Source organism: Anguilla anguilla, chromosome 1, assembly GCF_013347855.1.
Source record: "Anguilla anguilla isolate fAngAng1 chromosome 1, fAngAng1.pri, whole genome shotgun sequence".
Taxonomy (NCBI): Eukaryota; Metazoa; Chordata; class Actinopteri; order Anguilliformes; family Anguillidae; genus Anguilla; species Anguilla anguilla.
The window spans coordinates 87,072,043-87,087,467 of NC_049201.1; the positions used below are offsets into that span (position 1 = coordinate 87,072,043).

General features: G+C 47.9%; 2 protein-coding genes across 16 annotated transcripts in view; both read right to left on the reverse strand.

Moving 5' to 3' along the window:
- LOC118225672 (zinc finger MYM-type protein 4-like) overlaps positions 1-8,834 on the reverse strand; it is a 48,821-nt gene extending 39,987 nt beyond the window's left edge. For 4 of the 15 annotated variants that reach the window (XR_004764884.1, XR_004764882.1, XR_004764883.1 and 1 more), the window contains exons 1-7: positions 8,377-8,830; positions 4,614-4,671; positions 3,833-4,405; positions 2,928-3,053; positions 1,096-1,220; positions 796-939; positions 444-528 (exon numbers count right to left, since the gene is read on the reverse strand). Coding sequence is in view for 9 of the 15 variants with exons in the window: in XM_035414547.1 (XP_035270438.1) it covers positions 444-528; positions 796-939; positions 1,096-1,220; positions 2,928-3,053; positions 3,833-4,405; positions 4,614-4,671; positions 8,377-8,409 (1,144 nt within the window). In the remaining 6 variants the exon portion in view is untranslated. Of the gene's footprint in view, positions 1-443; positions 529-795; positions 940-1,095; positions 1,221-2,927; positions 3,054-3,832; positions 4,406-4,613; positions 4,672-8,376 lie in introns of all 15 variants that reach the window. The other 11 variants (XR_004764886.1, XR_004764887.1, XR_004764885.1 and 8 more) reach the window with 8 other exon arrangements.
- Positions 8,835-9,803: 969 nt separating this feature from the next.
- On the reverse strand, positions 9,804-15,094 carry LOC118214329 (transmembrane protein 35B-like). The gene is made up of 3 exons (XM_035394222.1): positions 14,889-15,094; positions 11,596-11,776; positions 9,804-11,345 (listed from the first exon to the last, which is right to left on the reverse strand). The coding sequence occupies exons 1-3, from the start codon at positions 14,994-14,996 to the stop codon at positions 11,212-11,214; spliced, it is 423 nt and encodes a 140-aa protein (XP_035250113.1). The 5' UTR covers positions 14,997-15,094; the 3' UTR covers positions 9,804-11,211.
- Positions 15,095-15,425: the final 331 nt, after the last annotated feature.

Consider the following 15,425-nt stretch of genomic DNA (forward strand, 5'->3'; position numbering starts at 1 on the left):
ACACAAATGTATAGGTACACACACCTCACACACACCTCATACACACACACACACACACAGAAATGTATAGGTACACACACATACAAATGTATAGGTACACACACCTCATACACACACACACACACAAACACACTCATAAATATACAATATGTACACTATATGACTAAAAGTATCTGGACACCCCTCAGTCTGGGGCTGTTTTTCATGGCTCGGGCAAGGCCTCTTAGTTCCAACGAAGGCAAATCTTAATCTAGTTTAAGGCCTTCCCAGAAGAGTGGAGGTTGCTATAGCAGCAAAGTGTGGACCAACTCCATATTAATGCCCATAATTTTGGATGATTTTGGTTGGATATCAGGTGTCCACATACTTTTGGCCATGTAGTGTATGCATGTATGTGCGCGCACACACACACACAAGTTTTCTCTTCGCTCCTGCCCTCTCACCTGTGGGGGGGGAGGAGTTGTCTCCCACAGAGAACACCGAGCTGATCCTCAGTTCCTCCGAGGTTTTCTGCTGCTGGACCAAATCCTGAAATGGCCCATAAACATTCCATAAACATTCCATGAATATTCCATAAACATTCCATGAATATTCCATCAAGATCCCATCAATATTCCATCAATGTCCCATTAACATTAAATCAACATTCTCTCAACATTAAACATTTCACCAGCATTGCACAGACCATTCACAGCGGTTGACCGTCTCTATCCGTTAGAATGTTAATGCATTACTGTGTGGTGGGAAGCAGGAAGTGAGAGGGGTTAGGGTCAAAGGTCATGACCCAAGACTGACCTCTGAAGCGTCGGGCTCGTCCTTGATGCGCCTGGGCGGAGGCTGGGGTACGAGGGCGCGGTCGTACTCTTCATCGATTGGCTCGTCTTTGATGTCCACAGGAGGGAAGAAGCAGCCGCCCTCCACAGAACCGCTCTCCATCTCCTGCAAAATGGCCAAAACAGTCTGTTCAGCAACTCAGCGGCACCAAACAAAAATAAAAAAGGGACACTTCAGTTTTTATCAGTATGGCGGGGAGGGGGGGTGTGTGGAGGGTGGGGGGAACCCTGCTCAGCGCGGCGGGTGCACCTGTACACTCACCCTGATCCTGAGCACACCTGGCTGTGGAGGGGAGATACTCACAGGTGTGTCCTCTCCCTGGCGCCTGCTCCCCCGCGATCCACACTGCGACAGAACAGCTCCACCTGCACGAGAACACACACCCGCTATCCAATCAAACACAAACACACACCCGCTATTCAAACGTTAATACACACCCGCTATCCAATCAAACACGAACACACACCCACTATCCAATCAAACACTAACACACACCCGCTATTCAAACCTTAATACACACCCGCTATCCAATCAAACACAAACACACTCCCGCTATCCAATCAAACACAAACACACACCCGCTATCCAATCAAACACAAACACACACCCACTATCCAATCAAACACAAACACACACCCGCTATCCAATCAAACACAAACACACACCCGCTATCCAATCAAACACAAACACACACCCGCTATTCAAACCTTAATACACACCCGCTATCCAATCAAACACAAACACACACCCGCTATCCAATCAAACACAAACACACACCCGCTATCCAATCAAACACAAACACACACCCACTATCCAATCAAACACTAACACACACCCGCTATTCAAACCTTAATACACACCCGCTATCCAATCAAACACAAACACACACCCGCTATCCAATCAAACACAAACACACACCCGCTATCCAATCAAACGCTAACACACACCCGCTATCCAATCAAACGCTAACACACACCCGCTATCCAATCAAACACAAACACACACCCGCTATCCAATCAAACACAAACACACACCCGCTATCCAATCAAACGCTAACACACACCCGCTATCCAATCAAACGCTAACACACACCCGCTATCCAATCAAACACAAACACACACCCGCTATCCAATCAAACACAAACACACACCCGCTATCCAATCAAACGCTAACACACACCCGCTATCCAATCAAACACAAACACACACCCACTATCCAATCAAACACAAACACACACCCGCTATCCAATCAAACACTAACACACACCCGCTATCCAATCAAACACTAACACACACCCGCTATCCAATCAAACGCTAACACACACCCGCTATCCAATCAAACACAAACACACACCCGCTATCCAATCAAACACAAACACACACCCGCTATCCAATCAAACGCAAACACACACCCGCTATCCAATCAGACACTAACACACACCCGCTATTCAAACACAAACACACACCCGCCGTCCAATCAAACGCTAACACACACCCGCTATCCAATCAAACACAAACACACACCCGCTATTCAAACACAAACACACACCCGCTATTCAAACATTAATACACACCCGCTATCCAATCAGACACTAACACACACCCGTTATCCAATCAAACGCTAACACACCCGCTATTCAAACATTAATACACACCCGCTTTCCAAATAAACACAAACACACACCCGCTATCCAATCAAACACAAACACACACCCGCTGTCCAATCAAACACAAACACACACCGGCTATACAATCAAACACAAACACACACCTGCTATTCAATCACTAACACACACCCGCTATTCAAACACTAACGCACACCCACTATTCAATCAAAAAGCAAACACGCACCTGCTATTCAAACATGCACCTACTATTCAATAAAATGCAAACACAATTTTTTTATTCAAATGCAAACACACACCCGGTATTCAAACAAACACAAACACACCCGGTATTCACTCAAACACAAACACACCCACTATTCAATCAAATGCTTCCGATGTTATTCATCAGACAAGCGTTTTGATGGTTTTGATCACGTTTTAAGTGTAACTTTACCGAAGGAGAGAGGACACCGGCGCGCTGTCTTACCCAGGCTGGGGTCGGTCGCACGCGGGAGGGGGGTATCCTGTACCCTCCGGTCCCCCACAGACTCCTCCACAGCGCTCATTTCCACATCGGCCACAGGGGGGCGCCGGGCATCGGCGGAGATGAACGCTGTCGGTACAGGAGAAGGCTGTGCCGTTAAATCATCATTCCGTGGCACAGATGCGCGTCTCTACACCTCCAGCAGGGGTCAGCAGACTCACACGTCCACCTGACTACTGCCCACTCATAGAGGGCTTATCCCAAACCACCACCTCATCCAGATCCAATGCTCATTTACTTTTCATTTCAGTATCCCCATGTATTCAGATATGCCAGACTCATTTATGACAAAGACTGGCCTGTCTAAAAGCAGTGTCCTTGTTTAAGTGACCTTATTATGTTGAAAGCCGGGCTAAGCACCATGATTTTATTATAAAACGGGAATTGGTTCTAAAAAAATATCAGGCCTCGACACGATTATCTGTATAGACATCAAGATGTTCACTCACTGAGTTCACTTAAATGTCACAGATTGCATTCACACTTAAAAGAATATGTTTGGCATGTAGCCATGCAGGGTCTCTGACCCCCGAAATGGTGTCTTGCGTATTCTAGTTAGTCTCTTCCGAGATTAGGGCATCAGCGGACTTGAAATTGCCCCAATCGCATTTGCTTTGGTGTTTGTGGAGGGGAGGGCAGGTAGCATTTTTAGAAACAATATATTGTATCAAATTCACTGTTTCTCTGTTCAATAATCGCTAGATATCTGACAGCGTCTACAGCAGTTACGCCATTTTCCAGTTCAGACAGAGGTGTGAGCGCAGCTGAGGCTTTACCGTGCGTTTCGAGAGAGCGGATCTGCAGCGTGAGACAGGTGAGATCCACCGGGGGGTGCTCAGGTAGCTCACCTGTTCCCAGGCCGGGGGCCGGGGTTTTGGCGGGGGCCCCCGTGTCCGACCCCTCGTTCTGAGGCCTCGAGCGCTCGCCCGCCAGTCTGTCGCTCTGCGGCTCCGTCCGTCTGTCGCTCTGCGGCTCCGTCCGTCTGTCGCTCTGCGGCTCCGTCCGTCTGTCAGTGTCCGCCAGTCTGTCGCTCTGCGGCTCCGTTCGTCTGTCGCTCTGCGGCTCCGTCCGTCTGTCAGTGTCCACGCGTCTGTCCGTGTCCACGCGTCTGTCCGTGTCCAAGCGTCTGTCCGTGTCCACGCGTCTGTCCGTGTCCAAGCGTCTGTCCGTTTCCATGTCGACAGCGCAATCCGGAGTCTCGCCCGTGTCCATGTCCCAGTCGTCTTCCTCCTCCTCCTCCTCCTCGTCGTCAGCCCTGATCACCGGAGCCCCGTCCAGCTCATCGTCCGCCCCCCCCTGGGTCTGCAGAGGAGGGGTGGGGCTGGGTGCCCCTCCCTCAGAGTCCCGCAGGACCGGGCCCCCTCTTCCTCCTCCCTCCTCATCACTACTGAACTGCAGCCCCCGGATCCTCTCCTCCACTCCTGCGGAGGGAGGGAGGGGACAGAGAGAGAGAGAGAGAGAGAGAGAGAGAGGTGTATGTGAGTGCATAACAGAAGGATAAGGACACTAAGTTTTGTTCTGTAGGAAATGTAAGCCTTTAAGAGTCTCCATAACCCCCCAACCCTGAGCAGGCTAGGGAGCACATCGTACCCCCCCTCCCCCCCACATACCTACACCCCCATGCCATACCTTCTCGTGTTCGTCTGCTGGACGACTCCCCAGACTGCAGCTCCGCCCCCAGGACACTCTGCAAAACAGGACACACAACTCAGCCAGGCCCCTCCCCCAGCATAATCAACCCAAACTCAGCCAGGCCCCTCCCACAGCATGATCAACCCAAATTCAGCCAGGCCCCTCCCACAGCATGAACAACCCAAACTCAGCCGGGCCCCTCCCCCAGCATGATCAACCCAAACTCAGCCGGGCCCCTCCCACAGCATGATCAACCCAAACTCAGCCAGGCCCCTCCCACAGCATGAACAACCCAAACTCAGCCGGGCCCCTCCCACAGCATAATCAACCCAAACTCAGCCAGGCCCCTCCCCCTCAGAACATTGCTCTTCAGACTTTACCAGGCATGAAGACATATATTCCTGTGAATTTTTTCCTTGCAAATCTAAATCAACTACAATCAATTGAATGGCTGTGTCTGAACAAATCAAATCAAACTTTACAAAGGAAATGAGAACATAGGAGGATTTATTTTTACCAGCAGCCATCCCCACTCAGGAACAGATAGAAATGGCTATCTACTGAAAACACGTGACCATAAAACGAGTTCTTACATTCACCAATCAGTGGGCCAAAGAGAATGTAATCCAAACAGTAATAAGCTAGCAAAATTACCTACTAAAGTACATTCTACTGTTGTCACTATGCCGCTGTAGTCACTGTAGTCAACATACAGTAACAAGCGCGAATCTGCCACAGCTGCGACCACACACGCGCATGCATCCATGTGTGCATGCATCCACGCACACACCCTCACGCAAACACGTGACCTCTTCTTTGGCTCATGACCAACCTTTCCACAAAATCTTGTGCAAATCTGTGAATCCATTCAGGAGTTATGCGCCCTTTTGTGATAGGCCACGCCCATCGCCACGCCACCTCTTGCTCAATCGGCCTGAAAGTTACTCAGCTGTACCTTCCATTCATGACCAACGTCCATGCCAAATTTCAGCCTCCTGGGGCGAAAACCGCTACAGGGTGGGACACTTTTTTGGACCAACTGACCGACCGACAGACAGAGCTGCGGTCGCAGCTAAAAAAAAAAAAATAACTTGTGCCTTATTGCTGCTGTGAAACTGAAAGTCTCAAAACGTCACAAAATGTCCTCTAGTGGCCATCGTACTACATGCATTTAAAGATTTGCAGCGAGCTAGGAAGCTTACTGTTACTTCACCAGTATAGTTAGCTAACTAAATGTAAGAAGTACATTTACAACACTAAACTAGGAAAATAGAATGGGAAAATTATTCCTGGATAACATGACCAACAAAATTTTGGAGGGAAAGTACAAATAATGCATAGTCTGATATAATTTTTAATCTGCTATAGTGTGCATTGCTTAAGAGCCTCATTTAAAGTCTGGGTGCTTTAAAAACTATAGTAGGCTAACCTATTCATTCATGCTATTTGGTTTACAATGACCAATTCTATTCTGCTATATCACTGCATCAACAGAAGGCTAGCTTCCTGATCCAGCTGGCTAGTTAGTCGTTGGCTAGCTAGCTCACCTCTGCTGCTCTCTCATTTAAATAGCAATGAATAGCTACCTAGCTAATGGTGATGAGCATGACTGTCTGGAATTTATTAGCTATGAAGGTAGCTAACAAGGCTCTGTAGCTGGCTTTATAATCTGATAAGGCCACGTTAAATTTGGTTAATTCATATCACAGAAATTTTGCACTTTAGCTGTAACTAAACGCATTTTCCTTGCTAACTAGGTTTGATAGTTAGGCAAGTAGTTATTGAAATGTTAGGCTATTGAAAATGTCTGTTGTCACAGTAATTGTGGTTTACAATCAAATGTTAGTTATCACATAACACCAAAGTATTGCTGCACTGCCAGGTTCAGCTCACAATCAAAGGCCGGCTAACTTACATTAGCGCCTAGCTAGCTAACGTTAGCTCGATCACAAACAGGACGACGGCACATTAAGAAGTTTACAACTATATTCCTTTCAATGTACAAAACTATTAAATGGTATACACACACTACACGTGTATTTGCTACGTTGGCTATTCACGGTTTGGTTCCCTTTCATCTTTCAGATTTATCTTAGCTATTGCCATTTATGGAGCAGAGTATGCACTGGAAACGGTCGTGAAAGTGTAGATGTCGCGATAGTGGTGCTGTCGTGAGAGTGCCGTTTCTTTTCAGGGACGCCACCGGGGATTTTGGCACCATGAACAGTGTTGCCAATTTAGCGACTTTGTCGCTACATTTAGCGACTTTTTGACCTTTCCTAGCTACTAAAAATCTTATCTAGCGACTAGCGACAAATTTGGCGACTTCGCGCAACTTTGGCAACCGCCATTCTCGTTGTCCAGCAACAGCAAAAATAACCTTTCACCGATTTGTGAATGACGTCATGTCTGCCTTTCCTAGTGCTCTAGCGTTGCCCACGTTTATAAAAGTAATGACTGACCTATGTAGAATCAGCCGCTGTAATTACACGTTAGTAGATGTTCTACAGATCTAACAGATACTATGCAGCTCGGCCAACGTCATTGGAGGGCAGGCAGACATAAAACCCACGCTATGCCTATCGCCGTACGTGGCTTAACATACGTTTTTTTATATGCAAATGATTGCGTCGTGACGTCATCTAGCAACTTTTAGAGGAGGCATTAAGCTACTTTCCATAAATAGTTGGCAACACTGCCCGTGAAAACATTTCACATTTGCCGCCACCACCCCATAAAAAGCTATGCTCTTAATATTTTTTGAGGGTCACCGTAATCATCCTAACTTCCCCTCCCCCTTACGGCGCCTCTGGTTCTGGGTCGTGCAGCTCGGCAGGCCATGGTAACGCTAGTCTGCACACAGTGCAATCTTAGAGAGACGCTAACGGACTTTGCAAACCCATGCATGCATGGACAGAGGTGTGTCCAGTTTAGCCTTGAAAATAAATACTACGTATAACTCACCGTCTAAATAGCAGCAGCTACCCATACCGTGGCTTTTTCATACCGTCACTGAGCTCGTCAAAATGCTGAAGATGTACGACAGCAGATAAATTCTTACTCGTGTTAACTTCGTCCAATGCTCGTTTCAAACTGGCTAGCTAACGTTGCAGCTTGCGTCCCAACCATGCTAAGGAGCCTAAACGTCTGAAACGAAGTCGATAAAACGCAAGAGATGTCCGCGTTAGCCTGCGTACAGTCAGTTCATCTTAGTGTATGAATGTTCACGTGCACCTACTAAACGAGCTGTGTTATAATCGGACAGTCAGCACAGGAGATGGTGCCCAGCAACTTCGGATGTTCAAGTAGCTTGTTAGCCATTGCACGCACTGCCCCAACACACGGGCGGTAAACACACTTCGAGTTGGCCAACTAGCTGCCAGTTTTTCAAAACCATATATAATTACTTGTGCTAACAAGCGACTGACTACGCCTGGAGCAAATATATGTATGGTAAATTGGCAGTGATGGAGGCATATTGCGAATTCAGATCGTTCATGCATGAATGCACTCATCTCGACTTAGTGAGTCAGTAGCTCCAGTTTTCGATAGCCATGCCGTTAGCTGGACAGCTAAATAACTCGAAGCTAGCAAACTCCAGATTTCAAACTCGACCGTGCGTTCGCCCATGTCTCCAATATCTCGCTTTCGCACCCACTCTCCCTCATTTGCACACACACACACACACACACACACACACACACACACACACACACACACAAACAAACACACACAACCTGGATCCCCACCGTTCCCTCACCTCTGAGCGCTTCGCTTCCTCGGACTCCGCCATGTTTACGTCCTGTGCGTCGGAGGAACTGAAAAAGTACGGGGGTTAACTCGACTACAGCGGATCACATGCACACCAAACCTAGATCACTGTCGAGCAGCGCTCCTGCAGCTACATCTAGCCGAGCGGCGCAGAGGAGACACGACGCCGGACTTGTGCGGGGGGCTTCAAGTCGGACCAGCAAACAAAGCTAAAAGTAGCGATCTCTTGCAGATGCGTCGGATGAGGCTTTATGCGGTTCCTGTTAGAAGGGAATCTGCGGATTTACAACGATCAGTTGCAATACTTTACGTTGTTTACGGTTTACTTTTTCACAATCACACACTAGACCCCCGGCTCTTTTGATGTGCCTTCCCCGCGCGCAGAGATTGCGCACGCGCGTGGGCTTCGCTTGCAGCACATGCGCAAGACACAGCCTGTCCCTTGACCCTCCAAGTGAGCATGCGCCACCACGCCCCTCCTATAAATTCTGTTTACTTGAAGCTGACTTGAACGCTTTGATACCATGAGGAAATCGGAGAAAATGGCGCCACCTAGCAGGGACATTCAAAACAAAGTGGGGATCGAAGATCTTACAGTGGCAGCTCTGGGCCTATTAAAGCACACACTATAAAGACAAATGTATTGTGAAAATAAGATCTTGTTGAAACTAAAGCTCTTTCAATACCTATAACAACATCCGTGCCTATGATTCTTCACTTTAAAATGAGATTGAATAAACTATATTGGATCTAAAAATACCAAAAGTCCCGTTATCTAGATCAGTGGTTCCCAACCTCAGTCCTGGGTACCCAGTGTATGCTGGTTTTTATTCCAACCAGTTGCAGTCCCAGAATTTTGACAAGCTGTTAATTTGTCTTTAGTGTCTGTTCATGTTTAGATTATGTCAGAAATACCTGCATGCCGCATGCCTGCAAGAAAAGTCTTAGGTTCACGTTGTGCTTATTGTGCCATATTGCAAACAAATGAACATTCGTTTCACTTGCTGAAGACAAGACTGAAGGCAAAACACCCAGAAACAAACAGGAACTAAAGATGGCAGCACTACACCCAGTGGAGCAGGGGTGGCAATAAGGGGGTGCAAGTCAGGCCTGTGGAGTGCAGAGCCAATCAAGAAGCCCCTTTGCTTCTAATTGCAAGAACAGCCAATGGTGTCCAGGAGTCCCTTCATGTTTACCACGCCATTTCTCCCCTCTCTTTTCTGAGTGCCATTATGCAGGAGCACAAAGAGGTTCCACACAGTACCGTTCCCAATGGACAAACTCCAAATCCCCCCCTCACAGGAGGTGAACTGGCCGCAGGGTCTGGGCGCAGTCTGGCCGCAGGGTCAATGTCTCTGTGCACAGGGCCTCAACGACAACAGCAAACAAAGAAATTACACAAGAAATCACTCGTCATCTCTTTTCAGGCGTTTTTAATCAAAAACTAAAATAATTTACAATTCAAATTAATTTGAGCAAGAACACTTGTAAAGAGTGAGTGCTGATGTGTACACCAGGGCAAATGTTACTGAACTACAGTGATTGTGGCTGATGCTGTAAGCCCCTTGGGCCTGCAGTGGACCAAGCCAGCAACTTCAGGTTCGACAGGAAGTATTATAATTGGGATACCTTTGCATTTTAGTATTGGTCAGGGCAGAAAAATTACATCAACCCCCCCCCCCCCCCACTGCACCTCTGAACTTAAATAAAAACAACTCAAAATGTAGGAATGACATGAATTAATTGGTCATCAAAGCCAAATGTAATTGCTACTAATAAGCTCCTGCAATGCATTAATCGTTTACAATTCTGTGAGAACATTACATTTTCTCTCTCAGAACAGTCCTTATCTTTGTCCAAACATTAGTCCCACAAAACAAACACACAGAATTTGGGACCCACCCACCCCCCGCATCACTGCCACGCCATGTAGAATTGTCACCTCTGATTGGCTCAATGACTCCCAAATGATTGTGATTCTACAGGTCATAAATCTAGAAAAACTACCCCCATGTCCATTTGCCAGTATTTTTTTTAACCCACTGAAAGTTCTCTTGTAGTTCTATCAGTGTTAGACATGTCTTAGAGCCAACAACACTGACTGAAGTACAGTGTTGTGTTGGTGGGACAATGTTCTGGTGGGATAAGCTTATGCTGGTTCCATTTTTGCAGATATGAGATTTTTTCACACACCTTCCTGTCTGGAGCTGTTAGCTCAGTGTACTGCTGCCCAAAGGCGAGAATGCCTGCTTTAGGCCCTTTACTGAAGAATGCACAAATTTACAAAGCATTTTCTCACTTTCAAACCTGCAAGTCTATTTCACAGCCCTTTGTACACAAGTGCTATATGCCCCCGAAAATCCCACGCAAAGACCGACCCATGAGCCCCGACCCATGCTAAAAAGCACAAAATTATGTCATAGTCAGTTATCAAACCCCTCAGTCCTATAGCGCTGCAAGACGATTTATTCCATTTCGCATTGAAAAATAACATGCATTTCTGTGGTTGACGTATGCACACGACACACACGATTATAAGAATAGGCGGAATAGGTCATTTTTAAAAAAGGACACCTGAGGTGCCGAGAGCTCATCTCCAGGCGAGGACGACCCCTGGAATGTGGCATAGCCCAGCTGGGGGGCAGGGGCTGCTATTCAGGAAGCGAGGAGGAGAGCTGATCTAGGGTCAGAAGTGTGTGTTTGTGTGTGTGTAAGAGTGTGTCTGTTTATGGGTGTGTAAGAGTGTGTGTATGTTTATGTGTGTGTGAGTGAGTGTGTAAGAGTGTGTGTGAGTGTGTGTGTGTGTGTGTGTTTATGGGCGCGGTCACTGTCTCTTGCTCTTGGCCCCTGGGCCCCCTCGGCCCCGGATGGCCAGCAGCAGCAGCAGCCCCAGGAACACGGCAGCCGGGCAGCACATGTACAACGGCTCCTGCAGCTTGAGCAGGGTGAAGATGGCCACTGGGGGGGGAGGGGGGGGCGGGGGGGGAGAGAGAGGGGGGGGGGGGGGGGGGGGGGGGGGAAGGGGGGGGGGAGAGAGGGACAAGAGAGAAAGAGAAAGAGAGAAATGACATCCTCTACAGCAGGAGCACAAACCAGTATTACAGGACCAGGAAACTGAAATCTGTGAATTCTTTGCTCTTGTGTTGTTTTAATTCTTTGTTTTTCCCATTCACAAACACTTTTCTGTGGACCGCTCTGGCACACTCACCCATCATGACCACAGACAGGACCAGGTTGCTGATCTCCTGGAGCAGTCTGGGTCCGAAGGCCAGTAGAACTCCGCACACCAGCTCCAGCCAGCCTGTGAGAGCCAGGTACTGCACGGGGTCCACCTCCACCCCCACGACCCGCAGCGGGAACACGGAGGCGAACTGCACGAACTGCGAGCTCTGCGGAGAAGCCACATCCTTCCTGAGTCAGCGTTCCCAAGTTCAGCCAATCAGCGAGGCCTAATCCTCCCCCCGCCGCCTAATATAATTTGAGGATCCCTCTCATTTCGCCATATCTTCCATCAGTTACTGGGCATGCAGAAGCACAACCTCCCCCTCCCCCCCAAACACCCCCCCTTCCCAGAAAATCCGTAGCAGTAGCATCCTCCTTCCCTCCCTCTCTCCTGATCGAAGACAGGATCCTGCATTACAGGTTTGGCCATGTTGCTTTCACCTGCGTGTGCGCTGTATAGGGGAAGACAGGCCGGGACTTTGGAGTTTGTGATGCAGGAAACACATTTTTCCATCAGCACTTGTTGCCAAGCACAGCGTCTGTTCAATCTGCCCTTCTCCGCCACCCCCCCTTCCCCTTCCCCTTCCCCCCCCCCCCCCGCTGAGTCACACAGTCACCCTGTTCTAGGCTTGTCACAGTGTTATTGTTCTAACACAGGTGCTACTTCCTTCTAAAACACAGTTGATACCGGTATTACCAACCTTTGCCACTAGGGGAACCCGTCGGATTCCCCTCACAAGACCAGGCTGAAGTTTAACACTCCGATTTTAATGATCCATAAAACACTTTGTAACAACTGAAATTCTTACAAATAAAAAACATAGACTAAAAACAATGCAAGGTGAATTTCCTTTGTTAAAAAATAGCTGAAAATGTAATTCCCTGATACAGACCAAACAAAAAGGGCCAAGATAAAATGGCATCACTGTGAAAACAATAAGTTACAAAACTTTAGCCCATCCATGGCAGTGCAATATGATTCCAACACAACAGGCCAACAATCAAATTCACAAGCCTGTTAGAAAAGTGAAGACCTAACCCACACCCTCAGTGACTGTTCCCTAGCCCGTACCCTCAGTGACTGTTCCCTAACCCGCACCCTCAGTGACTGTTCCCTAGCCCGCACCCTCAGTGACTGTTCCCTAACCCGCACCCTCAGTGACTGTTCCCTAGCCCGCACCCTCAGTGACTGTTCCCTAACCCGCACCCTCAGTGACTGTTCCCTAACCCGCACCCTTAGTGACTGTGCCCTAACCCACACCCCCAGTGACTGTTCCCTAACCCGCACCCTCAGTGACTGTTCCCTAACCCGCACCCTCAGTGACTGTTCCCTAGCCCACACCCTCAGCGACTGTTCCCTAACCCGTACCCTCAGCGACTGTTCCCTAACCCGTACCCTCAGCGACTGTTCCCTAACCCGCACCCTCAGCGACTGTTCCCTAACCCGCACCCTCAGTGACTGTTCCCTAACCCGCACCCTCAGCGACTGTTCCCTAACCCACACCCTCAGCGACTGTTCCCTAGCCCACACCCTCAGTGACTGTTCCCTAGCCCACACCCTCAGTGACTGTTCCCTAGCCCACACCCTCAGTGACTGTTCCCTAAACCGCACCCTCAGCGACTGTTCCCTAACCCACACCCTCAGCGACTGTTCCCTAGCCCACACCCTCAGTGACTGTTCCCTAACCCACACCCTGTGACTGTTCCCTAGCCCACACCCTCAGTGACTGTTCCCTAAACCACACCCTGTGACTGTTCACTAGCCCGCACCCTCAGTGACTGTTCCCTAGCCCGCACCCTCAGTGACTGTTCCCTAGCCCGCACCCTCAGTGACTGTTCCCTAACCCACACCCTGTGACTGTTCCCTAGTCCACACCCTGTGACTGTTCCCTAACCCACACCCTCAGTGACTGTTCCCTAGCCCACACCCTCAGTGACTGTTCCCTAACCCACACCCTCATTGATCAGTGATCTAAGGACAGACAGCAGTCCAGAAATGTGTGGAAGGATCTCCCTCTTTTCTGAGCAATACTATGGCACCACCCAGCTGCAGGTAATTTCACCACAGGTGGTACTGGCACAGGTAATACTGCCACAGGTGATAGTGGCACAGGTAATACTGCCACAGGTGGTACTGGCACAGGTAATACTGCCACAGGTGATAGTAGCACAGGTAATACTGCCACAGGTGGTACTGGCACAGGTAATACTGCCACAGGTGATAGTGGCACAGGTAATACTGCCACAGGTGGTACTGGCATAAGTAATACTGCCACAAGTGATAGTGGCACAGGTGGTACTGGCACAGCTAATACTAATACTGAAATTAATCGTATTGAGTAGTAAAATGAAAATTATATAAGCACAGCAGGCCAACAGTCCTTATTAAACTGCTGTATTACCCATCTGTGGTCAAAATAAGGACGCGATCAGCAGCGTCCCAAAACGCCGCGCACGTTCAATACACATAACCAAGTCATCTCCGTTACATAGGGAAAATGTATGATATAGGTGAGATAAATGCGACACCGAAATTTTTTCTGGGAAAAGCTAAATGTAAAAATATATATTAAACCGGGCTGTAAACATCATCAGCTCATCAGAACAAATTGTATTACAGCTCGGAAACATTATTTGTAAAACAGTTAGATAGTTACGTACCAAATCCATCTACACGATAAACTTCAGCACCGAGCACGTTTTGCAGCCCAGTTATACCTAAATGACAGGCTGTTGTGCCTCAGAACATAATATTCACCGGTGTTTATCTTCGCGTTAGCTACTTCTACTGTCTATTAACCTTGGTATAACCACCAATGTAACTATACTTTGTACATGGTCAATGATATTTACCTAGCTTACCAAATAATTTCAGGCGTATGTGACAGGCAAAAACGCATCTCTTTGTTCGCTTGGTGCAGCGCGTACCCAACATGTTTGCCAGCGATGCGTTGGGCGGAGTGTGGTGTTCAAATCACGAACTGGTCCAACGTTTCAAATTTTCAAAGTAAAACCCATTCATTTTCGAGTCTGATCACGAAAAGTGGCATGTGCTTTTTCGAAAACAAATCATATCACTTTGTTAAAAGCGTAAATGGAAAAAATGTGGGTGCTAATTTGATACCTAGGTATTATAATCCCTGGAAAAATAACATTGCACGTTTGAAAAACGCGCTCAAAAAGCACAGAAAGCGAGTGGTGGTTAAGGCCACACGATATTTTGCGGTACACTGGTCCCGTTATAATCGATTATATTTCCCATAATGTGCAAAAACCTACCATGTGCGCGTGGGTTTCCTCCGATATCTGGTCTGTGAGTTTGACAGCACCTGAGAGCGCGAATGCAACGCCCAGTAGTACACGGAGAGCAGTGAACACAAGCGCCATTGTGCTAACAATATCCTACAGCGGGCGGGGGAGAGAGGCGGAAGAGAAAGCAACGTCCGACAAGCTCGAGCTGCACGGAACTCTGTACCCAGTTGTTATCGCGCGCGTTTTTTGTTTGCGAGTGTTTGATTCAGTTTTGTTTTTTTTTGTTACTAATAAGTGGCCAATAAGTGTTGACATGGTTTGTTTGCATGCGTGATTCTGCGTACACGTATGGACACAAATCTTGTTAGCTGCATCCCGTGCCTGCGCTAATGTACGATTTGTTGTCCATTTAGTAAATCACAGCATGTTTTCAGAGGAGAACCTTAAATTTTGTCTTAACACGTATTTGATTTTGACCATTATTTGTATGCTGTTACGCTAGTGCCTGCCGTAGCCTTTGAGCAACCCAAAACAGGATTTCATTTGGGATTTTGTGAAACTGGA

Bases quoted from the DNA above. Each gene is read 5' to 3' on its own strand.
- LOC118214329 (XM_035394222.1), bottom strand. From the start codon at position 14,996: ATGGCGCTTGTGTTCACTGCTCTCCGTGTACTACTGGGCGTTGCATTC. The intron at 11,777-14,888 runs GTAGGTTTTTGC...GCTTCTCCGCAG, and splicing joins AGGAAACCCACGCGCACATG to AGCTCGCAGTTCGTGCAGTT. The intron at 11,346-11,595 runs GTGAGTGTGCCA...CTCCCCCCCCAG, and splicing joins CCTGTCTGTGGTCATGATGG to TGGCCATCTTCACCCTGCTC.